The sequence below is a fragment of the Anthonomus grandis genome, chromosome 19, assembly GCF_022605725.1.
Source record: "Anthonomus grandis grandis chromosome 19, icAntGran1.3, whole genome shotgun sequence".
NCBI classification, from domain to species: domain Eukaryota; kingdom Metazoa; phylum Arthropoda; class Insecta; order Coleoptera; family Curculionidae; genus Anthonomus; species Anthonomus grandis.
This window is the reverse complement of record NC_065564.1, coordinates 9,115,353-9,142,270: the sequence shown is the minus strand read 5'-3', so window position 1 is coordinate 9,142,270 and position 26,918 is coordinate 9,115,353. Positions and strand designations below refer to the sequence as shown.

Sequence of the window (26,918 nt, the reverse complement as noted above, 5' to 3'; positions counted from 1 at the left end):
ATTTGCCATAATATGTTTAATTATTGCTTTATTAACTGCTCTATTTTTTAGCTATAAATTAAAATAATATTTAGTCTGGCAATTACATAATATATACTTCATCATATTCAAATATATTTTTTTTAATCAAAACTTTTTTAGATACCAATTAATATGAATACAAAATTCTTTTAAAACTCCCTGATCAATTCAAAACATTTTATATACATTGTATATAGTAGTTTTTTTAACATAGTTTTTTTTTAACTTTTTTTACTAGGTCTGATGAAAGGTATCATCAGTGCTTTGCTGCTAGGAAGTACCACAAGCACAATAAGTGAAACAACTTCCATTCTACCAGGTCACTACTCAAGGAGGTACCTCACCTCAATAAGGTGGGAGTAAGATCCAGGGATGCTCTTTGAATATTTAAGAAAAAGGACCGATGACATCTAGAATTAAGGGTATACATCAGTGTCAACTAATTTTTAATATCATACTCTCCATAAAGAATATTTTAATTACAGGATTAGTTTTTATATATTACCACTCCCCTAACATTTTTGGGTACCCTCTGTACAAAAAAGTAGGTAGAAAACGTAAAATTTTTAGGGCATATTTTTGAGAAATATAGTTCTTATATCTGTAAATAATTAATTTATAAATTTGATAAATTGTAATTTTTGTATCATATCCTCAAAATGTAAAATGTAAAAAGCAAAATACATACCATGGACAGTGTTGTGTTAAAGCAGCACAAAAACAAATTGAATCAGGATCCCTTTTAAGACAATAAATTATAAACTTACTTTACAATTGACTTAAATTCTACCCCTACCCTTGTTAATTTGTTGATAACAGTGAAATTAACATTGTTAGTATCGAGCATTTAATTCTCAAAATAGGACTAAATATATTATACTTAATCTCTAAAATATTGTCTTACATAATTGACCCATTAAATCTTTTTTTGATAGCGTATTGGACTGTAAAATCTCTTTCACATTCTCTAAAAATCAGTGAAAAAGTGCAATTAACGATTTATTTTTTTGAAGGGCCTAAATGCATTAACTTAACAGCTTAAAAGTAAATTTGATGAATTTAATGTCAAAACATTAATGTATTCAATTAAAAAATGTATAAAATAAACTTAAATTACAAACATTATCACTCTTAGCCTCTTCAAAAATTAAATTAATACACTTGCACTATTTCATAATTTTTTAGAGTTTGTGATCGAGATTCACAGCCTTTACGCTGTTAAAAATTGATTTAATGGGTCAATAATTTTAAATTTCGCGCCATTCTAAAATTTTGAATAGCCGAACTAAAATAATTGACATTTGTCACAGTCGGTAAAATAGTCTACTGTAATACCGATCCGTCATAGAAATCTGCCTGTCATTTGTGCAACCGCACGCTGCAATCGAGTTTAGGGTAAAGATGATGCCTACTTGTCACTATGGGATTGAACCCTCTCATACTTTTAATTACTCTATGGATGCACTGTAATAATAAGTACATAAAATGTCGAAATCCGCAACACTTTGTAGTTTTCTCCTGGTTATACAAAGTTACTTATTCTTTTTTATTCTACGTGCACTGAAAATTGCGCTATGCAATACATAATAGTTCTTTGTAAGGGAATAATTTCGAAATTAAAAAAAAAATTGAAATGAATTCCCCTCCCAAAATATTTTCTTGATCCGTCCCTGCCAATAACAATAGACATCTAAATTCTCCTCTTTTTAGTATGTGTAATCTCAATAATAAAATACAGGAGAAAAGAGACTTATTTATTATTACTTTACCCCAACTAAAGGATATTTTAAAAACAATGTAATTAGTTTATAGTTCGATGGAATAATGTAGATTCACGATTGTACTTTGTAATAGGATTAGTTGTCCGTGTAATATGAATGTAAGTAATGTAAAGTGCAAATAAATAAATACACGAGGACGATTAGCGCATTTTTCAGAACAATCGTTTAGCCCTCGCCACTAGAAGGCCAGTTCAAGAATATTGGCGCGATTTTTTAAATAGAAATTAATACGGGGAAATAAATACAGTGCAAATAAATATTGTTATAAGTGTGTAATATCAATTAACTATTTTTGAACATCGAGTATGTTAATTCACACCTAAAGGAACGGTAAAAACGCCACAAACTAGTTAGATGGAATTAATTGAAAGTACGTATGTATTTTAAGAAAAAGACGAAAATCTAATCGAATATTCATTGACTTACCTCTCATATAACTCCTGCATCATCTTCGGAGGCACTAAAGTATCCGATAGGCCAGAAATAAACAGAGTTGGGGTCCGAAGCTGCTTCACTTTCTGACTCGACAAAAATTTGTTCTTATAAAATACAATTGGTAAAAACTTCAGTATTTTCCAGCCCAACAGCACCCTGGCCATATCTGGAATGCTGGTAAAAGTATTCTCCACTATCACACACCAAATCCTATTGCTATGACTTTCGCGTATCGAAAGGTCTATCGCTACTGCACCACCTGAATCGAACCATCAATAAGTCATACATATTTCCATCAGTTATTAATAATATTACCCAGAGATCGTCCAAAAACAACAATTTCCGAATGGTTAATATCGTTTCTGGTAAATAAATAATCTAAACTAGCTTTGGCATCGATGTACAACCCTTCCTCCGAGGGGCTCCCCTCTGAAAGGCCATATCCCCTATATTCTACTAACAATATATTACAATGTAAGTTGTGATAAAGACCTGCGCAATTTGGAAGCCTGAAAACAAGAATATTCTTATAAAGTTTTCATTGTTTCCTCCGTTTACCTATGCCCCATATTGCCAGCGTTCCCATGAAAGAACACAAAGGTGGGCGCAAGCTTTTGCCTCTCTTTAGGCTGGTGTATAAAGTACATGTGTATTGTCACCCCGTCGGGGCATTTGTGGTTTATACTCTCGAAAGGGAGGCCGAACATCGAGGGTATGGGTATGTAAACCCTCGAATGGCTCGGCAGCTCTGGAGAGTATAAAAGATTATCTTGAACTTGGTATAAAATACCTGGAAGAAAACACTTTATTATAGTCCTTATAGAAGTATTTTTGTTTTAAATGAAGTTAATAATTCAACTTGAGCTAGTGGGGAACCTGGATGAGAGGTAGTCAAGAAGAACAGAAATGTTTGAAAAACCCATTTTAGTCTTTACAAGCAAAAAACACAAATAATGTGTGTTTGATCATTGGGTTCTTGAAATGAAATCTACTTTGGTCGCTGAAAAATATACAATTTATCGAAGAGAGAAATCATATATAAAATATCTAATATCTATCTGTTTGCTGAGCTATTTTTTGAATTTGAATTAAAAAATTTCACTTCGTAGTGAAAAAAACCTCAGTTCTTGATCTGGAGAGTTAATGGAATTAAGGAGTCATTATTTTTTGTAAAGTGCCGGTGGGTATCAGCATATATTCGTCAGTCACATAATAGGCACACTAGAACAAATGCACAGGGTAGAGTGTAGCCCAAACGAGCAATTATCCTCACACTTTTCATTTGCAATGTGAATATCTTAGACATATGCACCAAGTGCCCCCAACGTCTTAGTATGTTATTATAGAATGAAAGTAGCTGAAATAAGCAATCCTGTGTGTGTCCGTTGAGACAAAGCCCAATAAACTCCTCAACTTTGTCAAATGTTAAGGTCATATATGCCAATGAAAATTTATCACCGGCATCAAACCACCATCCTGCTTATGAAATAAGGATTCCTATTAATTGTGATTTAAATATAAGTATGATGTTTATTATTATAATTTTGTAAACTGTGATTTTGTTGCCATTAATAATTACCTTGCTAGCTTGAATTAGGATACTGCTTTTAATCAGAAAGATATTAATAAATGCATTGATATTTTTTACAATGCTCTCTATTTTGCTATTGAGATGTTTGTTCCAATTAAACATTTTAAATCATCGAATTTTCCCACTTGGTTTAGTAGAAAATTATAGAATCTTGTTATTCAAAAAAGATTGCTCACACAAAATTCAATTGCTGGTAATGGTCAAGATATTGTAAACTTATTTGCTAGGTATTTTGAAACTACATACAGGCAACCTATCAGCAAGGCTCCTGACTAGAAGCGTTGATTGAATATTTGGGAAGATACGCAACCTTATGGGCTAAAGCGTGACCGCAAATATGCGTGAAAAATAGATGGCGATTCTCTCCAGTATGCGCGAAAATAATTTCGTCCGTCGCTCCTCATTAGTAATCGGCCGATATCCCTGAGTCGTGTGGGAGAGTTTTTGCACAGGTTCGTGTTTCCCGTATTGCAATTTGGTAGTTGTTGAAAAATTTTCTTGGATATCATAATCACAAATAGATAGATATATGTAAATGTGTTTAGTTTGTGAGACAATGGCTCCTTTAGGCAAAATTAATCAGTGTGCGTATCGTGGGTGCAATAATGTAAGAAAATGTAAAAACAATGTTCTCAGTTTTTTTCAAATTTCCAATTTTAAAACCAGTGTTGCTTAGCCAGTGGATAGAAAATATAGGCAATGCGGAAACATATGTTATGGATGAAAATTTATTAAAAAACAAAGTGGTTTGCAAAAAACATTTTGACAAAATATATATTGCAGTAAGTAATAAGCGAAAGAGACTTTTAAAATCAGCTGTACCAATTTCATGGAAAGGTATTATTTTTGATATTTTATTGTCTCCTTCCAAATTAGTGTTATAAATTTACTCTAAATTATAGAACCGGCCTCTAGAAACACAATTTCTTTCTCTGATACCTGATGTAACGCTCAAAGCCTTGAGAGTTTAGATGCAAAAGTTTTATCAATAAATTGAGAAAATGGTAAGTAAAGAATATTATAATATTACTTAAACTTGACACTTTATTTTTTATAGGCAGATTTTTTTAACTGTTGTTAAAAGTACATGAGTGGGTATACTTTTAATACTCATTCTCGTGCTCGCATTACTGAAAATATTCCTATTTGCCCTTTTGCATATTTTCAAACCCTTTTACAAGTTGGTGACAAACCTTACCGATTACGACAATAAGTATTATAATATTATTATAACTATAATTATTATTATATATTACTTACATATAGACAGGATAATTCTTTTAATGCACAAATGTAAATGGACGATAGATCTCCTCATTTTAGGATAAAAAGTTTGTTTGTTTTTTAGCAAAATTTGGAAATGCCTATTTATTTTAAGAAAGCTTCGCTTTTCAAAAAAAGTTCTACAGCAAACAAATATTTTAAATTTAACAGGCCACTTAATTTGCTAACTAGAAGATGTTAAAGACGTATCACAAACATTTTTGGGCGGGATTAAGATGCTTTTTATAGGATATTACTTTTTATTTATAGGGTCCGCTAATTATTTTTTGGTTTGAAACTTTTTTAAAGATTTTAGATATTAGAGTAAATGTTTTAAAAAGCAAATTACAGAAATGTAACGTTACAGGGAAACAATACAGCAATTGTACACAAATAAATATAAGCTATTTGCAATACTCTATCCTTGTAATGTTTTTGTTTTAGCGGACACTATCAAAACTTATTCCAGAAGAGAAATTAGGGCTAAAAGAATGCAACATATCCGTTTAAAAAGGAAAAGAAATGTAAATACAAATATTTTTAGAGTTTAGGGGAGTTACTCTAGAATGGTTAAAATTTTGTTTTGTTAGACAGAAGAAAGTTTGTTTGGCCAAATGGCAGTTTGTCTGAACTTTGTGTAGTAAGCAGGGTTCGTTTCTCGGTCCTATTTTATTTCTATTGTATATAAATGACCTGGCGTCTCTCCAGATAAGAGGATTCTTCACTATTTTTGCAGATGACACCACTATTTTATGGACAGACAATAATAAAAGCACATTATCAAGAACAATTTCTAAAGATTTATTAATGATTAAACAGTGGTCTGATGCTAATTTGTTGTCTTTAAACATAGATAAGACTAAATTGTTAAGTTTTTATGTTCAGAGCAGTTCATGATTCACAACAAAGAATTGGAAGTGAATAATTTTAACAGATTTCTTGAAATTGTTATCGATCATAAACCTAAGTTTTATCGAGATATGTCAGGAGGCAAAAACTGGCTCGACGATGTTTTCGAAATACGAAAGGAAAAGATGTTAACTTGTAAATGAGAGAAAGTGTTTACAACAATGTATAAATGATTTTATTTTATGTTTTCAAATAACGCCAGAAACAAATAAAAAACCATTTTGCCAAATTTCACCTTTTTCCTGAATATTAGGAAGTATTTGGCATTTTTCCAATTTTTTAATTGCATTTATATTGCGCAACTTTCGCCTAATTAAACCATTTACTGCTCATCCTTATTTTGGACTTCCTGTATAATCGCGATGAGACCCTTCATACTGTTAAACAAAATATTTGTTTTTTTTTCTTATTAACTTTTTCTAGTTTTAAGAATTAGTAATTAAGTGTTTGCCTGTATTGCAAATTAAAATATGGCCTATTTTCTATATTTTATAGTGTTGCTACACCCTTATTCAAAACCTTTTAAATTTTGCGATTTTATTTTTATATTAATTTCAGTTAAAGGTATCTATTTTTCAATATTTTTGTCCAAAAAAAGTGTACTTCACAGATCTCAGTACCCTACACAGTTTTTGAGATATTGGCTGGTTTCACAAACCCGTATTTTCAAAAATCACATTACGGGCTACTTTTTGCAAAAAATTATTGACTCTAAAAAACTATAGTACCGTATATAGATATTAAATCTTTAATTATTTAATTTACTCTTTATATTTACGTGAAACCTACCTATATCATCACCTTTATTAAATATTTTTGTTAATTTTCTAATTAATAAATAAAAGCTTATTGAATTTTTGTTTTGTTTTTATTTATTTATTTTTGTCTCAAAAAAGGATTTTGGTAAGTAATTTATTATTTGTTAATAAAATTTAAGTTGTAAGAGATAGCACTTTCCAATACATTACTTGACCACCACATTTATCTAGTTATTTATGCGAGATCACAGCGCATTTAAATATCGGCAATAACAAAATAAATAAAAGCGCTGTTATCATCATCGCCCTTGTCTTAAAAAAATAACAAAACGGCCGGGCGCCCAAAGATTCCCGCGTCGTTAAACTGCAAATGGTCAATATAGCGCCGACAAAGAAAAACAAAGTTGATGATGGCTCTTTAAAGACAGAACGTCGTATTTTAAATTTAAAGATGTCATCGTATAGGCGAGAAAAAGTGGTCACAATAATTTATTCATTTAATAAATACTTTTGTCATATATTTTGAAATAACGCCAGAAAAAAAATAAAATGATTTTGCCAAATTTAGATTTTACAAAGTATTTAGATTTTATTATAAAAGGACACTATATCGCTCAACTTTCCTCTAATTATACCACCTCTATTGACGTCCTTTATAACCGTGATGCGGGGTCTTTAAACAAAATGTTTTTTTTTGTTACTAGGTATCTTTTTATAGTTTTAAGCATAGTTGTAAAAATGTTTATTTTTTTTTGTTACTAGGTATCTTCTTATAGTTTTAAGTATTGTTGTTAGTTGTATTTGTTGTTAGTTGTAACAACTGGTAGTTGAGAATTTTCCTGTGTCGCTTAAAACTTAAAAAGTGGCCTATTTTCTATTTCTATTAACATCCTCACTCACAACCCCTTACTTTACAGATCTTACTACGCTGCACAATTTTTCAGATATTGAATCACATGATAAAATGGGTTACTTTTTACAAAAAATTATTGATCAAGAAGTTATATTACCATCGGTATTAAGTCTTATGAATTATTTCAATTATTCTTTATAATATTTACGTGAAACCTACTTATATCTTAAAATTTGTTCCATATATTTTTTGTATATTAGTTTTTAGTTAATTAAGTGCAACGGGCTTTTTATTTAAAAACTTGACCCTCTTGAACACAAAATGGAGGAAACATAATGTTTGTTGGAATTATAACTTGTATTAAACTTTGTTGGTAATTTTGTAAAAATAGCTTTTTATATATATTTATGTATTAATTTTTGTCTCAAAAACATATTTTGGTAAGTAATTATTTGTTTATAAAATTAAACTTTTAAGAAATTTCAATATGCCTCCAGGATGAACAGAACTCCAGATGAACTATGAACACAGGATTGCGTATCTTCCCAAATATTCAATCAACGCTAGAAGTTTGATCCAGTAAGTAAATCTAGACTGTAGTCTGGATTTAAAAAAATCGCATCTCTTTTTCTTTGTTGGACATATTTGATGAAATCTTACGCTTTCCTAACAAAAATTCTTCTGGCCCTGATGGTATCCCAACTGTTATTCTTAAAAACTGTGAGTGCACTCTGCATCACCACCTTTTCAATCTTTGCTTGACATCAGGCAAATTTCCTGATTATTGGAAGGTAAGCTTTTTAACACCATTCATAAAAATGGCGATAGAACTGATATTTGTAACTATAGAGGTGTGTGTATTCAGTCTGTAGTTCCTAAGCTGTTTGACAGGTGCGATTTTCATGGCACTGTAGACGATTGCTTAGTGATCATCAGCATGGTTTTTGTCAGGGTAGATCTACGGTGACTAACCTGTTGACTTACCAAAATGATTTGATTGGTGCTTTTGAGAGGTCTGTACAGGTCGATAGTGTGTATACAGACTTCTCGAAGGCCTTTGATATTTATTTATTTATTCATGCCAAAAAGTATAAAGCTTTTACACAAGTCAGTCAAAAATATAATTCCAAATAAAAGTATTAAACTGTAAAATTCGTTTTACCTAAGAACAAAAATAAAACACATATAAGCCTAAGAAGTAATGCTTAAAAACACTTAACACTAAAAGTCAAGAGACCCAGCCTATGCAATAGCACTGAAATTTGAGCTCAGGAATTCCTCAAATGAATAAAAAGCATTGGTGACTAAAAACTGTTTTACCTTTGTCTTATAAGCATTAAGAGGCAAATCCTTAACGGAGACCGGCAGGACATTAAAGAACTTAATTCCATAATAAGACACGCCATTGACTGACCAACTTGTTACTTATTAACTTTGTTAATAGCCTGCTGTACGCAGATGACATAAAACTATATATTAGAATTGACTCTATTTTGGATTGTGAGCAGCTACAAAATAATTTAAGTCTTTTGAATACATGGTGTAAAAATAATAATCTACCCCTTAATGCGGCTAAATGTAATGTTGTCTCATTTGGCTTAAAGAAAAACTTCATTACTTACAACTATACCATAGATGATGTTATTCTGCCTAGATCAACTGAATTTAGAGATTTAGGGGTGATCTTTGACAGCTCTTTCTCTTTTCAACCGCATATTTTAGATATTGTCAAGCGCAGTTATAGAATGTTGGGATATATCAGGAAATCGCAAAATTTTAATAATGTTCTTAGTCTAAAAATCCTGTACTTTTCTTATGTCAGATCAATATTGGAATATGCATCCCAAGTTTGGTCACCATATTATACAAATCATATTCATGAACTTGAAAATATTCAACGAAAATTTCTCAAATATCTTTGGTACAAGAGTGACGGAGTGTACCCAGAAATTGGTTTCCCACATCAGCGTTTATTGGAAAGATTTTCGTTTGCTTTGCTGGAGGATCGGCGAAAATCCGCTGATTTGCAATTTTTATTTAAGTTGGTAAATAATATTATTGATTCACCAGATCTATTGCAGCAACTAAATTTTCATGTGCCTCGCATATCAGCAAGGAATACATCAACTTTTTACCTATCAAGACCTAGAACCAACATTTGTAAATTTTCTCCTCTGCGCAGAGCATGTAACATACATGACTCTGTTCTGGATCAGTGTGACATCTTTAATTGCAGTTTGTCGGAAATTAGAAGAGTACACTTTTCCTAGATGTTTTACTTTTAATTTACTTTGTCTATATTTCTTTTAATACCATTTGCTTGTAATTATTGATAATATTGTATTCTTTTTAATTTTCTTAAGATACCTATGTTTTGTAATTTATTGTTGTAATTTTCCCACTCATTAATTGGAATTTATTCTGTGGAGTGGTGTAAATAAATAAATAAATAAATAAATAAATTACGGGTACGCTCGAGTCTCCTAAATGGTGCCACCAAGGAGCCGCTATTTCTGGTGTCATGACTGTGAGTGCTAGCATGAGTCGCAAACCTGGGTAGGTTTTCCCTAATGAATACAAGGCACAAAAGTATGAAGGCGCTTGGTAAGGTGAGAACTCTCAGAAGCCTGAAGTGGACCCTACAACAATCCCTGTATCCAATCTGCGCAATCACTCGCAGACATCGACGTTGCAATGCAAAAATCCTGGGCATATGCGCTGAATAACCCCAGTTTAGTAAGTTATACGTCATTAGAGAGTGAAAATATCCAAAGTAAGCTGTCCTGAGAGTACCTGCGGAGACAGACCCAGTCAAATTGCGAATCAGGAAAGTACACCTCGATAATTTGGTTGACAATTCATCTATGTGACCTTGCCACGTCAAACCACTATCCAATCTAACACCCAGAAAATCCACAGACACACCTAAAGATTGTTGCTGGGAATCAACGTCCCGAAGGGAAAAAATTATATTTTGAGTTTTGGACTCATTTAAGCACAATCTATTGGAAACGGCCCAGTCTCTAAACTGAGAACAAGATTCTTGAGCCTTGAGCGAAATGTTTGCGCAACTCCTATTAGTACACAGGGATGTAGTATCATCAGCATACAAATAGAAAGTGCAATCAGGGTGATTAATTGGTAGGTCATTAACAAATATAAGAAACAGGATAGGCCCGAGAACGGATCCCTGAGGCACTCCATGCTCAATCGACAAACTCTGAGACCTACATCTCCCAAAACAAACAAACTGACTTCGGTCACTCGGTTCTCGAACAAAATTTGTAGTGGTTGAGCTTTTGAAGAAGAATATTATGCTCCACACAATCAAAAGCCCTAGATAAATCGTAAAATGAGGCTTGGGAGTACAGAGCACTTTCAAATCCGTCAAGCACCACGTCACACAGGTTCTGGACCGCACCAGTGGTGGAGTGTTTCTTTCTAAACCCATGTTGGTTCACATAAAATAAAGAGTTTTGTTCAAAATACTCGAGTTATTTGAGTCTTGAGTAAAGACTCAAAAATCTTTCCAATGATAAGCACCAGAGAAATGGGACGGTAGTTTTCAACATCCACTTTTGAACCCTTTTTGTGAATAGGAATGACCTTAGCAATTTTAAGACAGGATGGAAATGTGCCCCAAAGATAGCCAGGTTGATTAGTTTGGTCAGGGGAACAATAATTAAATTCTTAATAGTCTTTATGAGTCTGATATTCAAATCATATGGATCATTGCTTGCACTATTCTTCATGCCATCAATCACCTGACGGACCTGGATGAAAGTAACTTCGGCAAAGGAAAAGCCGGGTCCGCAAGGGCCAGTCAAATAAGCTAAAGGATTTTTGGGAGGCAGAGGAAGAGTCTCTTTTAGTTTGGCAGGAACATTCACGAAAGATTCATTAAAATGGCTGGCATTAATATCACTCAGCTCCGATTCCTTTACGCTAGGGTTCAGAGCTGTAATTACCCTCCACATTGCTCGGACAGGGTTACTTGACTGGCTAATGAAGTTGTCATTGACCTTTCTCCTCCTTGTCTGAATTTCAAGCCGGTATTTGATACGGTAGGTGCGGGTAGTATTACTTGATATCAAATTGGGGTATTGTTGACTAGCCCGTCTTAAGAAACAGAGCCGTTCTCTCATCTCCCTGAGAGACTCATCAAACCACTTAGAAGCAGCTGAGCGCCTGGCGGTATTCGCTGATTTTGACTTCAGTGGAAAACACATTAAATAAGCCTCGCTCAGAGATTTAACAAAAGAATTAAAAGAGATATCAACATCACTAGTATTGCCTATGAAGTCCCAATCAAAGTTCTCCACCGCATTATAAAAATTTAACAACCCCCAATCTGTTATAGGGCGGTAACATATACGAACAGCGTCACCTCGAACGGGGATGCTCTGTTTAAATTGAAACACAATTCCCAAGTGATCAGACAATGATGGATCACAAATATTAGCATTACAATTGGAACTGGAGACAGTTGTAAAAATATTATCCAGACAATTGGAACCCCTCGTAGCACCTCTAGCAACTGGATAAAGCCCAAAGCAAGAAAACAAATCAACAACCCTCCTCGACTGTGTCTGATTTAGATTAAACTTAACATTAAAGTCACCAGTGATGACATATTTTTTGTTAATTGTTAAGCTAGCAAGAAAACCCTCCAGACAACTGAGAAAGTTGTCGAGATCGCCCAGTGGAGATCTATAGATAGTAAATATGAGAAACTCACCATGTTGGATCCCCGCAATCTCAAAATCCACCTCACATGCTACTCCTTGGGGCAGAATACTGACAGACTCACAATTTAATCCATCACGCACAAAAGCCTTGGAGAAATCACAAAAAATTGTTGCTGTTGAATGATTATTATTTATACTGGTGTAAACACTATTAAAGAGAGAAAACATAGCATCATTTGTGCACTTGTTACTCAAGAATCCAAATTGGTGAGGAGTAAGAATTTTATATTTAAACAGAAACGATAAGAGCCTTTTTTTAACCAATCGTTCAATGATCTTTGATAAAGTGGGAAGGAGTGCGATTGGGCGATAGTTTGAAGCTTGTTGTTTATCTCCTTCCTTATGCAAAGGAATAATTATTGCAGTCTTAAGGCAGGTAGGAAAGACTCCATTTTGGAATGACTTGTTAATTAAGTTTGGTAGATGGATTAAGGTGCAATTTGGCAGATTGGAAAACATTTTGAGAGTGAGCCCATCTGTACCAGATGATGATTTGTTTTTTATTTCATTAATTTTAGTTTGAAGTTCTGTTGGTACAATGGGGGTAAAAAAGAAGCTGTGTAAATTTTCATTTGGGAGATATGAACGAGGATCGTGAGAAGGTGTTATGGTAGCCATTAGATTTTTAGCTACATTAACAAAGTAATGATTAAGGTCCTCAGGTGAAGTAGGGATAGTGCTAGATAAAGAAGTGTTATTTCTTAATTCATTTACAATAACCATGTTTCTTTGGCAACATTACTTGATCGATCATCCTTTTAGTATAATAAATATCTTTTGCAGCTTTTATAGTCTTATGGTGCATTTTTCTATAAAGCTTGACAGAGTTATGAAAAAATACGCTGTCTGTAAATTTTTTCAGGTGTGATAATGAGCGCATGTTTTTTGCAGACACACGTAAGCCTTTAGTGGTCCATGGCTTATGATGTTTAATTTTGATAGGTCTAAGAGGAAACGACTTATCTGCAATACTTGATAAAGACTTTATAAAACTAGAAAATTCACTATCTATATCGTCAGTAAGAAAATCCCAATCAGCCGTTTGGCATAAGTTCTTGAATTGTAACAAATTATTTTTGCCCAAAATACGGCCTAATTTGCGTAACGTGTTTTTGCCTTTAATTATTTCTAGTTATTCTGGTAAGAAAGTTAATATGCATTACTATACCCATTGAGACGAAAATAGAGTGAAGAGATTCTTGAGCAGCACACACACTGGAAAAATCAATATTAAGGTCGCCACACAAAATTAATTTACCTTTTAAGGGCAAGGATTCTAGCAAGCTTAGTACTTTTTGAAGGAAAGTCTGTAAGTCAGCGTCAGGTGTTCTATATACACAAATAATATAGAGGTCGTATGTATTTGGTAAACTATGGAAAATTCAAATACTTTTTCTGATAAAAAGTTATCAAACTTAGTTACCGGTGAAAAATCGTTGTTTATAGACATAATCATAGTGCCCCCATGAGATAAATTATTTCTATTAAATCTTGCTATTGTAGTGTAATTTTGAACAAAAACAGGTTCATCAATGTTTAGCCAGTGTTCGCTTATAGCAACTATTTCTGGAAAATTTAGCTCTTCTAATAAAAGAAATAATTCATTAGTTTTGTGTCTTAAGGACTGAATGTTAAGAAGAAATACGCTAAGCTTGCTATCATCCGATTTATCAGAGGATGCTTGATCCTCTGATCGCGTCACGTTATTTAAAAATTTTTGTTCCTAGATGAGGAACCACTGGAAAAATAATTAGATTGACTTACTCGTATTTTTTGAAGCCTTAAAATTTTTTCTGAAGAAAAGAAGGATCTAAAAGCGGAGAGGTCTTCTTCCACTTCGGCTGCACCAATTCCATAGACGTCGTGGAAACGGATATACAAGCGTCGGAGGGAGTCTATGTTAGTAGGTAGGCCCTCCGAAGCTAGCATTAGCTTGACACTGGTCTTGGTGTGGCCTTCGAGACAGACGTTGGAAGGCTGGTCATAAAGGTATGCCAAGTAGAGCCTAGTAGAGTTTTTAAGATGGTGGGGTCTCTCAGTCTCATTCTCAGTCAGCCTCAAGGCGTTCAATATGAGAATCATAATAAGGAGACCAAATTACAGACGCATACTTAAGCAAGGAACGTACCAAAGAGTAATAAAGTAATTTGAAACAGTAAGGTGAAAGATGTACACTATTTCTAGTGATAAAATCAAGACTACGCATACTCCTGTTAATAATATCCAAACTGTGTGGCAAAAAAGTTAGCTTTATATCGAAAAGAACACCTAAATCTTTAACTGTATCAACTGACTTGCGTTCGTTATTGTTAATTGTATATTGATAATTAATAATTTTATTAGAACGACCTAATGAAATACATACACAATTCTTTACATTCAGTTCCAGACTATTGCTATTACACCACTCAGCAACACTATTTACATCCAATTGAAGTAGCTTAGCATCAAGATATGACTCAATGGCTTTATATAGTTTAAAATCATCAGCACAGGCAAGATGCTTTGAATGAACAATTACATCTCTCATGAACAAGTTAAAAAAGACCGGTCCAATATGCAAACCTTGAGGCACGCTTGAAGATACTTCAATATCATTAGAAATATAATTACTTATCCTGACCAACTGTGTGCGACCAGTCAAAAACTGTGACAAAATTTGATCAAAGTCCTACCAAGGCCCATAGCTCCATACTTCCGAACCAGATGTTCATGATCAACCCTAAAATTTTTTTTAAATTTTTATAATGCGGTGGAGAACTTTGATTGGGACTTCATAGGCAATACTAGTGATGTTGATATCTCTTTTAATTCTTTTGTTAAATCTCTGAGCGAGGCTTATTTAATGTGTTTTCCACTGAAGTCAAAATTAGCGAATACCGCCAGGCCCTCAGCTGCTTCTAAGTGGTTTTATGAGTTTCTCAGGGAGATAATAATAATAATAATAAGCCTTTATTTCCAACAGGCAACTTGCCCAATAACAAGAAACAGTTGCAAAACAATGAAAAATATAGTTAAAAAAAACACACACACAAACAAACCTAAAAGAATGAAAAGAAAAGAAAAAGAGTAAAGTAAAGTCACATTCTCAAAAGTTATCCAAAAAATTAGAACAAATAACTATTAATATGATATAAAAACCCAATTATAAAAGTTTAACAAGACAATCACATATTCAACAAAATTAAATTAAATTAACTGCAATATACCTACTAACTATAACTTAAACACATGGGCCCTAATCCCAAGAGTAATGATCCACCAATATATCGATAATCACATGAACCGGAGAGAAATTTATATCGCACATGTGACAGATCCGATTAAATATAGCGCATATTGTATATAGTGGCGATTTCAACAGGATGTTGGTATGAGGCCTTGGTAGAAAGAATGTTAGGGGATGTCTAGCATTAAGCCTAGGCACCATGAAACGTACACCAGAAAGAAGTATAGGACTATCAATGAATCCATTCAGTAACCCATGCAGGAATTTTACAGAGAAGATCATTCTTCTGAGATGTAATGGATGTAGATTGAAGCGTTCCAATAGTTGCCGATGATCAAACCCTCTTACCGGATATATGCCATCCTGCCTGAAGGCCAAAAACTTAGCAAATCTACGCTGAACAGATTCAAGGAGACCAACATGATTCTGATAGAGCGGGTTCCATATAATGCAGCCAAACTCCAGTTTTGATCTCACAAGGCAACAGAAAAGCAGTTTTAATGTAGATTCCAAAGTAAAACTCTGAGAACTTCTAATTATGAACCCAAGCCTTCTCAGGGCTGACTTGACTATGTTATTGAAGTGTGGAACAAATGTAAATTCAGAGTCAAAGGTTATACCAAGATCAGTAATTTGCTCTAATCTACTCAAAATAGTATCATTAATAAAGTAATTAAAACTTAAGGGTGTTTTTGATCTAGAGTAACTGACCACACTACACTTAGCCGCATTCAAGCCTAACCTGTTAACAGCGCACCATACCTCCAATGTATTTAGACAGTTCTGAAGAAAAACACAATCCTCCAAACCATATATATTTAAATATAGCTTCAAATCATCGGCAAAAGCCAGCCTATGACAAGTGAGTGACTCAATCAAGTCATTTATAAAAAAACTAAACAGGAGCGCACCCAGGTTCGAGCCCTGTGGCACACCCGACGTTACGTTAAAAAGTTTCGATTTAAAGCCCTCATATTCAACATATTGAGATCTACCAATCAAGTAGGAATGAAATAAATTAAGTAATCTCCCTGAAAAACCATACTGAGTTAATTTATGCAGCAAAATATAGTGATCTATCCGATCAAAGGCTTTTTGGAAGTCGGTATAAATAACATCGTCTTGAGTATTAACATCAAGTGATTCACAGATGTGGCTAGACAGACAGGATAAGTTAGTAACACAAGATCGCCCGCTGAAAAATCCATGCTGGTCTACAGAGATGAGTACTTTTGCGTGACTAAATAGCGACCGATTCAGGATAATTTCGAAAATTTTTAAGAAGTTACAGAGTAATGAGATTGGCCTGTAGTTCACGATTTGATCAGAGTCCCCAGCTTTTAAAATAGGTATTATTTTAGCAGTCTTCCAAATTTCAGGGATTTGTTCTGTTGACAGTACTAAGTTGAAAATGTAGGTCAGCGGATCAGCCAGGACACCAATGCAATCTTTATAATTTATTAATAATAGTAGATTTTTTATAAAATTACTGTAAATAAATGTGACAGGGAGTCAGGGTGTACTGATCCCTCCAAATAATAAAAAAAAAAAATAAAATAAAGTCATTCCAAAATGGAGTCTTTCCTACCTGCCTTAAGACTGCTATAATTATTCCTTTGCATAAGGGAGGAGATAAACAACAAGCTTCAAACTATCGCCCAATCGCACTCCTTCCCACTTTATCAAAGATCATTGAACGATTGGTTAAAAAAAGGCTCTTATCGTTTCTGTTTAAATATAAAATTCTTACTCCTCACCAATTTGGATTCTTGAGTAACAAGTGCACAAATGATGCTATGTTTTCTCTCTTTAATAGTGTTTACACCAGTATAAATAATAATCATTCAACAGCAACAATTTTTTGTGATTTCTCCAAGGCTTTTGTGCGTGATGGATTAAATTGTGAGTCTGTCAGTATTCTGCCCCAAGGAGTAGCATGTGAGGTGGATTTTGAGATTGCGAGGATCCAACATGGTGAGTTTCTCATATTTACTATCTATAGATCTCCACTGGGCGATCTCGACAACTTTCTCAGTTGTCTGGAGGGTTTTCTTGCTAGCTTAACAATTAACAAAAAATATGTCATCACTGGTGACTTTAATGTTAAGTTTAATCTAAACCAGACACAGTCGAGGAGGGTTGTTGATTTGTTTTCTTGCTTTGGGCTTTATCCAGTTGCTAGAGGTGCTACGAGGGGTTCCAATTGTCTGGATAATATTTTTACAACTGTCTCCAGTTCCAATTGTAATGCTAATATTTGTGATCCATCATTGTCTGATCACTTGGGAATTGTGTTTCAATTTAAACAGAGCATCCCCGTTCGAGGTGACGCTGTTCGTATATGTTACCGCCCTATAACAGATTGGGGGTTGTTAAATTTTTATAATGCGGTGGAGAACTTTGATTGGGACTTCATAGGCAATACTAGTGATGTTGATATCTCTTTTAATTCTTTTGTTAAATCTCTGAGCGAGGCTTATTTAATGTGTTTTCCACTGAAGTCAAAATCAGCGAATACCGCCAGGCGCTCAGCTGCTTTTAAGTGGTTTGATGAGTCTCTCAGGGAGATGAGAGAACGGCTCTGTTTCTTAAGACGGGCTAGTCAACAATACCCCAATTTGATATCAAGTGATACTACCCGCACCTACCGTATCAAATACCGGCTTGAAATTCAGACAAGGAGCAGAAAGGTCAATGACAACTTCATTAGCCAGTCAAGTAACCCTGTCCGGGCAATGTGGAGGGTAATTACAGCTCTGAACCCTAGCGTAAAGGAATCGGAGCTGAGTGATATTGATGCCAGCCATTTTAATGAATCTTTCGTGAATGTTCCTGCCAAACTAAAAGAGACTCTTCCTCTGCCTCCCAAAAATCCTTTAGCTTATTTGACTGGCCCTTGCGGACCCGGCTTTTCCTTTGCCGAAGTTACTTTCATCCAGGTCCGTCAGGTGATTGATGGCATGAAGAATAGTGCAAGCAATGATCCATATGATTTGAATATCAGACTCATAAAGACTATTAAGAATTTAATTATTGTTCCCCTGACCAAACTAATCAACCTGGCTATCTTTGGGGCACATTTCCATCCTGTCTTAAAATTGCTAAGGTCATTCCTATTCACAAAAAGGGTTCAAAAGTGGATGTTGAAAACTACCGTTCCATTTCTCTGGTGCCTATCATTGGAAAGATTTTTGAGTCTTTACTCAAGACTCAAATAGAGGAGTATTTTGAACAAAACTCTTTATTTTATGTGAACCAACATGGGTTTAGAAAGAAACACTCCACCACTGGTGCGGTCCAGAACCTGTGTGACGTGGTGCTTGACGGATTTGAAAGTGCTCTGTACTCCCAAGCCTCATTTTACGATTTATCTAGGGCTTTTGATTGTGTGGAGCATAATATTCTTCTTCAAAAGCTCAACCACTACAAATTTTGTTCGAGAAGTCTGTCACTGCTACAGTCTTACTTGAATGACCGAATCTTACTTGAATGACCGAGTCTTACTTGAGGGATCCGTTCTCGGGCCTATCCTGTTTCTTATATTTGTTAATGACCTACCAACTTGTCACCCTGATTGCACTTTCTATTTGTATGCTGATGATACTACATCCCTGTGTACTAATAGGAGTTGCACAAACATTTCGCTCAAGGCTCAAGAATCTTGTTCTCAGTTTAGAGACTGGGCCGTTTCCAATAGATTGTGCTTAAATGAGTCCAAAACTCAAAATATAATTTTTTCCCTTCGGGACGTTGATTCCCAGCAACAATCTTTAGGTGTGTCTGTGGATTTTCTGGGTGTTAGATTGGATAGTGGTTTGATGTGGCAAGGTCACATAGATGAATTGTCAACCAAGTTATCAAGGTGTACTTTCCTGATTCGCAATTTGTCTGGGTCTGACTCCGCAGGTACTCTCAGGACAGCTTACTTTGGATATTTTCACTCTCTAATGACGTATAACTTACTAAACTGGGGTTATTCAGCGCATATGCCCAGGATTTTTGCATTGCAACGTCGATGTCTGCGAGTGATTGCGCAGATTGGATACAGGGATTGTTGTAGGGTCCACTTCAGGCTTCTGAGAGTTCTCACCTTACCAAGCGCCTTCATACTTCTGTGCCTTGTATTCATTAGGGAAAACCTACCCAGGTTTGCGACTCATGCTAGCACTCACAGTCATGACACCAGAAATAGCGGCTCCTTGGTGGCACCATTTAGGAGAGTCGAGCGTACCCGTAATGGCGTGTCTTATTATGGAATTAAGTTCTTTAATGTCCTGCCGGTCTCCGTTAAGGATTTGCCTCTTAATGCTTATAAGACAAAGGTAAAACATTTTTTAGTCACCAATGCTTTTTATTCATTTGAGGAATTCCTGAGCTCAAATTTCAGTGCCATGCATAGGCTGGGTCTCTTGACTTTTAGTGTTTTTAAGCATTACTTTTTAGGCTTATATGTGTTTTATTTTTGTTCTTAAGTAAAACGAATTTTACAGTTTAATACTTTTATTTGGAGTTATATTTTTGACTGACTTGTGTAAAAGCTTTATACTTTTTGGCATGAATGAATAAATAAATAAATAAATGTAAACCATAACATCTTAATTGAATCACTATGGGTTCAGAGGAACGCCCCTTGAGTGGTTTAAATCGTATCTCAGTTACAGAAATCAGCTTGTAAAGGCTGATACGATGAAGTCTTCTTGCAAACCAATAGAATGTGGGGTACCTCAAGGTTCAGTCCTGGGCCCTTTTTTTGTTTCTGTGCAAGTTTACAACTAATGCAAACATTATTCTTTATCATCAGAAATATCGTAGTCTATATAGAAAGACGATAAAAGCAGCTAAGGTTAAATATTATAGTGACCACTTGAATATGTCCTCAAATAGGCAGAGAGAATGTTGGTCAATTATAAATGACTTCAGGCATTCTCACAAGAAAGTTTCAGAACCAGAAGTAAGACCAAATAGTTTAAATGATTATTACTGTAATATTCCTCATTTATTGCTCAAGGATGTGAATACTAATATTGATCCTTTGCATCATATTCAACAAGTGTCAGTTCAAAATTCTTTTTTCTTTTATCCTGTTAGCCTTACTGATGTTAGAGATGCAATTAAAAGCTTAAAAAACCATAAATCAGCTGGAGCTGATGGAATATCATCAAAATTACTACTCCTTTTGCCTGACTCAGCATTGAATGCCTTAGCTTCTGCCATAAACAATTCCTTTCATAATGGCATCTTTCCAGCATGTTTGAAGGAGGCAGTGGTTATCCCTCTTTATAAGGGTGGAGATGTGAGTGAGCCTTGTAATTTTCGTCCAATTTCTATATTATCTACCCTCTCCAAGATAGTTGAAAAACTTGCAAAAATCAGAATTTTATCTTTTTTGCAACATAATTGCATTTTATCTGCAAATCAGTTTGGATTTCAAACGGGAAAAGGGACTCGGCTGTTTTCTGTCTATGTGTCCTTGAATTCTGGAGAGTCCGCGGCGGCAGTGTTTTGGCGATTTATCCAAGGCATTTGATTGTGTAGATCATGGAATACTGCTGTCTAAGCTCAATAATTATGGCTTTAGAGGTGTGGCATTGCAATGGCTGGAATCCTATCTGTCTAATCGTACCCAAAGAGTTACAGTATCTGGATGTTTATCCAATTCCAGATCCCTTAAAACTGGAGTACCTCAGGGTTCAGTGTTAGGACCACTATTATTTTTGCTCTATGTAAATGATTTGGGTTCATTAAAACTGCAGGGCAAAGTGGTTCAGTTTGCTAATGATACCACCATTTTATGGAATCATAGAGATTCTGATAATGTTAGAGCCCAGGTTTTTAAGGATCTTAAGATTTTATCGAAGTGGTGTGCTGCAAACAGGCTTGTATTTAATGTGGGCAAAACCTTTATTATGGGATTTAAGTGTGACGTTCAGGGCCTTATGTTTAGTGAAAATTCCCCCTTGCAAAACAAAGAAAGCTGTAAGTTCCTTGGAATTACCATTGATGGTCGCCTTCGCTTCGAAGATCATATCCTAAATCTTGCATCAAAATTATCCTCTGGATGCTTTGCAGTAAGAATGGCGGGGCATGAGCTGGGAGGGGTAGTTGCACGTTCAGTGTACTTTTCTCTTATTGAGCCCCACCTTCGTTATGGCTTGCCTTTTTGGGGTTTAAGCAACAAGGGATTATTAAACATAATTTTTGTGATTCAAAAAAAGGCAGTTAGATACCTATGTTCCGCTGGGTTAAGAGATTCTTGTAAACCTCTCTTTATATCTCAAAAAATCCTAACTCTTTTTTCTCTTTTTATCTTAGAAACAGCTACTCTTATTCATAAATGTCCTAAACCTCCCTCTAACACTGGTCATATGACTCGCCAGGTTAACGATTTTCCCTTACCAATCCCTACATCCTCCCTCACGAAGAACTCACTTATATACCTCAGCAAAAAAATTTACAACCATGTTCCTCTATGTATCAGACAAATTTTAGAAGTTAAGAGATTCAAAAAGGAATTAAAATCACTTTTATTATCCAGGGCATATTATAGCCTTGACCATTTTTTTAATGATACCTTTTAACCTGTGCTCTGACATCATTTTAGTGTTTTAGTTTTGTTTCCTGTTAAATAATGTAATTTACTTCTTCTAAATTCTGTTTTATTGACAGCTTTACTTATTTTTTAATGAAATTTATCAAAAAGATGCTTTTTTTTCTCAATCTGTTTTGTTATGATTAATTTTGGTAATGTGTGTAAATTTTATGGTAAAGTGTTTTAGAAGTTATGTTTGTTTGAAATTTAAAGTGAATTTGGAATTTTTTAGTTTTTAGGATGCTTGTACACAAGATTTTGTTGTCTTACGTAATATAGCACATTTTCTTTCTTTCTGATTTTTATAAATGACATGGCCAATCTTAACATCAGTGGCAAAATCTGTCTTTTTGCTGACGATACTAGCTTTACATGGAGCAATCCGGATGCTAGGGCACTGCATGCTACTATTTCTAATGATTTAATTACCATTAAATCGTGGTGTGATTCTAATCTTCTGTGCCTAAAACTATAGTCTTATCATATAAAACTACTATTCAACCCTTTGTACTTAACAACACCAGTTTGGATGTTGTTGAATCTGTGAAGTTCTTGGGACTTAATGTTGACTACTCCCTAAAATGGGACTTGCATATTGATGCCTTATATAAAAAATTACGTTCAGCATGTTTTGCCTTAAGATCAGATTTTTTTTATGATAGAAGTTGTAGACAAAGCCAATAGACTGTACATAAACAAAGTAAAATGAAAATCCTGCAGTCTCCCTCCACTTATTTATTAAACATTTAGGTATTTAAATTTAGCAGGATTTTTTTTTTTTACATATTATATTACTTTTAATTTGGTTAAGTTTACACATTGTGAATGTTGTATTGGCACTATTTTAAGGATTTTTATAGAAATAAAAGTTTGTATATTTAGTGTTCCATGATAACAATTATGTAAAATTGCAAATGCCGCTGGGCATTTTATGAATGAAATAAGCCAGTTTTCTTCTGAAATGCTTCATCCCTAGGGATGCCCTAGACAACAGCATTTTTCTTGTCAACAATATCTGATATTTGCCATTAATTATTAGTGGTTTTCGCAAATACAAAAAATGCTTTACTCCTCAATTGGTCTTTGATAACTCTTATTATACTGTACATAATAATAGCCTTACCTGTGACCGCGAACATGAGCAATGATATTGCAAATATTCCACCATACATGTAATACAGTAAAAAACAGAACACAAGAACTAAACCAGAGTATGCCCACACTTTTAAAATCATCCTAATAAGAATGGCACCCAGCTGAGAGAGGGGCACATAACCTCCCATGTTTATTCTCCTGTATTCTGGCATACAGACTCTTTTATATCATGGCAAGATTTCTTTTTCAGGCCCAAGTGTACTGTCTAGGTCCTAGAAGTTCTTTAAATACTCTTATCACATTTTCGAAAGGGTTGTAGGACTAGTTAAGACTTTCTAAGCTGGTCTTTGTTAATAGAAATCGGTTTTATGAGCGACTTAAATACGGCACGTTTATTGATTTATTGCACTTGTCTTGCTGTACAAACGATAAGAAACTACTTACAAGAAAAATGATAAGATTATTGAAAACTAAGCAAAATTAAACTGTTTGTTGATAACAAACAAAAATGATATATGAGAAATGTTAAAATTGACAGTGACAGTGACATATGACAAGACGGTCTTAATCACACGACGAAGTTTCGTTAGAGTGCATCCACAAGGGAACGTAACCAAGTAATTTAGCACCTAATTTAGATTATTAGAAAAAGCTGAAATAAAAAAAAATCAAAACAAATATAGACAATTTATTTATCTAAATTGCAAATAATATTATTTATTGTGTTCTAATTCAAAATATACTTTATTATCATAAATGCTCGCGCGATCGTAAAGTTAAAGTTTCTTATACGTCTTGCTATTTAAAAAAACGGAAAAGTTGGTGATAGAATCGAGAATATTTTGGTGAAGCCCTGGAAGTGTTTATGGCTCTGGTAATGCAGAGCAAGTAACAACTGATAATATATACCGATTTTTTACAACAATAACATAAACAAACCAGTGTCATTTATCAAGAGTCATCTAACCACATAATTTTTAATTTTTATTTTTCTCTGTGCATTAAACCTTAAGTAGTGTTGAGCTGGACAATGGTACCGATATCGCAATGTCTGGCTCTTGCACTAAATGTAAGTCTGCAGTTACTTGCAGAGAACCTAAAAGAAATGGCGAGGTTGTTGGTTACCCTTGCGACCATTGTAGAAGCATGATCTGTCAAAGCTGCCGTGATTTAAGTGCTACTGAAATCAGGGCAGTGGTGTTAAGCAAGAGATCTATGCCCTTCTTCTGTAAAGAGTGCTTAGGTAGCGTCAAGCAGCTGCTGGGACTGATCGATCGTGTAGGAGTACTTGAAAGGGATGTTGGAGTGCTGAAGACTGAAATATCTAAACTGCCTGTTGTACTGGATGAACTTGAAAGGGTCAGGACAAAGTTGGATGCATTACAGGTGGAGGTTACCTCATCTAAGATGCCATTGGCTTCCAATGGCAAGTCTCAACAACCACCATTTACTCAATCAAACGCCGAGGCTAGTAATGTTGTGTTGCAGGAAATTATGGAGAGGCAAAAACGTAACTGCAATTTAATGCTTTTTAACCTAAAGTCCGAGTCGTCTGAAGATCCGACTTTCACAGCAGACATCTCTACTCTGCTTAACGATGTGTGTGGCCGTAATATTCCTATATCCAAGGCGTCTAGATTTGGAAAACCCAACTGTTATGGCTGCAGACCAGTTAAGATCACACTGGTAAACCATGGGGATGTCGGATTCCTACTGAAGAACAAGAGTAAGTTCTCAGGAAGAAAGATATACATTGAGTCTGACTTTTTTTTTTAATGGTAAACACAAGCACAAGAGAAAAGTCCTATGTCACTCTTGGAGTGGTGCTTGCGCGAAGATATTTGTGGGCATTTATCTTGAATCGCTGTAGGTTGTATGCGTCGGGAAATATGTGAGGTGGAAGCCCGTTCCACAAAGATGTTCTCCAGATGAATGAGCCCCGATACAGCGACGTCCTTGGGGTAGGCAGGTAGACTCGATGTTGATGAGCCGCAACGCGCTAGACGCGTCCTTTTTGCCGGAACAGCCCTGGGTGGAATGAATCAGGCCTGCCAGCTCAGAGGAGCACTTACCGTGATAATAACGGTAGAATAAACAGAGATCAGCCACCTTTCTCCTGTGCTCCAGACTATCCAGACTCTTTGTCAGTTCTGGTTTGTCGATAAGACGAATAGCTCTCTTCTGTATAGAATCCAGCAGGCTTAAACTATGCTTGGGTGCAGAGCTCCAGACATGCGAGCAATACTCGAGGGAAGGGCGTATTTGAGACTTATAAAGAGTCAGCAGCTGTTCTGGTGTATACAGTTTTTTCGTTTTGAAAAGCACTCCGAGTTTTTTGGAAGCCGCCCTGGCGACCTCGGCAACGTGGTCATGCCAGGACACACTGTTGGTGACCTCGACTCCTAGAAGATGTAAAGATTATTTCATTGGCAATGTTTTCCCTGCCATAACCAGCTCCGGGCCATCAAGGTTAGTCTTCATCGTAAATACTGCAGCCTGCGTTTTTTTAACGTTAAAATTGACCAAATTGTTATCACCCCACTCCAAGATTGCTCTAATATCGTTGTTGGTTGAAGCTACTTGTTGCTGCCTAAGATTCTGAGAACTTGCGACTGTCGTTGGTTTGGCGGACTTAAATGTGGAAATAAGTGTGCTATCGTCCGCAAAGCTGTAGATTGGATTGACAGTGGTTCCTAGCAAATCGTTGATATATATCGAGAAAAGGGTGGGGGATAGAATGCATCCTTGAGGGACTCCAGCGTTAATGTTAAATTTGTCGGAGAGGTGTCCATCGACGGTTACTTGGATTGTTCGTTGTTCACAAGTGTGTGACGTAAGCCAGAAGATCGCCGGTGGATCTAAGCTTTCGGAAGCCGTACTAATGATCGCTGATTAGTCCAGTTGATTTCAGATATCTTAACAGTTGTTGGTTGACTGCTTTCTCCATAATCTTCGATATTACTGGAACTAGTGCAATCGGGCGGTAATTGGACGGCATCGTCTTCTTACCCTTTTTGGGTACAGCTTGCACTTGAGCAGTTTTCCAGCTTGTTGGAAATTTTATACGATCCTGTTTATACGATGCCGTGAACAGTCTACATAAGGGAGGAGTCAATTCGTCTGCACAACGTTTTAGTACTAGGGCTGGAATTCCATCGGGTCCAGAAGCTTTGTTGGTGTCTACGCTTTTAAGAATTTTATTTATAATTCGTTGGGGAAACGAAATTTCTCTCATCGATGAATTCACCCTTGGCAAATATGGCGGTGTTTTGCCTTGCGAGTGCAGAGTAGAATTGGACGCGAAGAGTTTACCCAGTAAGTTGGCTTTTTCCCTTGCTGTTACCGCGATAGAACCATCATCTGCTGTTAGGGGTGGCAAGGCCGACTTAGCAAATCCTTGACTAACGGCTTTCGATACCGACCAGAAAGATCTTGATCTATTTGGGCAGTTTAGCAATTTGTTTTTGATCCTGTTGTTGTGACTCTCTTTGCATTCATCAATAATTCGCTTGCAGCTATTTCTGGAGGCTAAAAAGTTCCTCCGATTTTCGATGGAAGGATGTTGACGCCATTTGCGATATTATTATTATTTATTATTATTATTTTTATTATTTTATTATTTATTATTTATTTTCTTAAGGATACA

The 26,918-nt window shown here is 35.2% G+C and overlaps 1 protein-coding gene across 2 annotated transcripts in view; it reads right to left on the bottom strand.

The window, feature by feature from the left end:
- Positions 1 to 23,784, bottom strand: part of LOC126747545 (protein ABHD13) — a 74,371-nt gene extending 50,587 nt beyond the window's left edge. For both annotated transcript variants that reach the window (XM_050456268.1, XM_050456269.1), the window contains exons 1-4: positions 23,301 to 23,784; positions 2,796 to 3,027; positions 2,553 to 2,746; positions 2,229 to 2,496 (exon numbers count right to left, since the gene is read on the bottom strand). In XM_050456268.1, coding sequence (XP_050312225.1) covers positions 2,229 to 2,496; positions 2,553 to 2,746; positions 2,796 to 3,027; positions 23,301 to 23,484 — 878 coding nt within the window. In that variant the 5' untranslated portion in view covers positions 23,485 to 23,784. The remainder of the gene's footprint in view (positions 1 to 2,228; positions 2,497 to 2,552; positions 2,747 to 2,795; positions 3,028 to 23,300) is intronic.
- Positions 23,785 to 26,918: the final 3,134 nt, after the last annotated feature.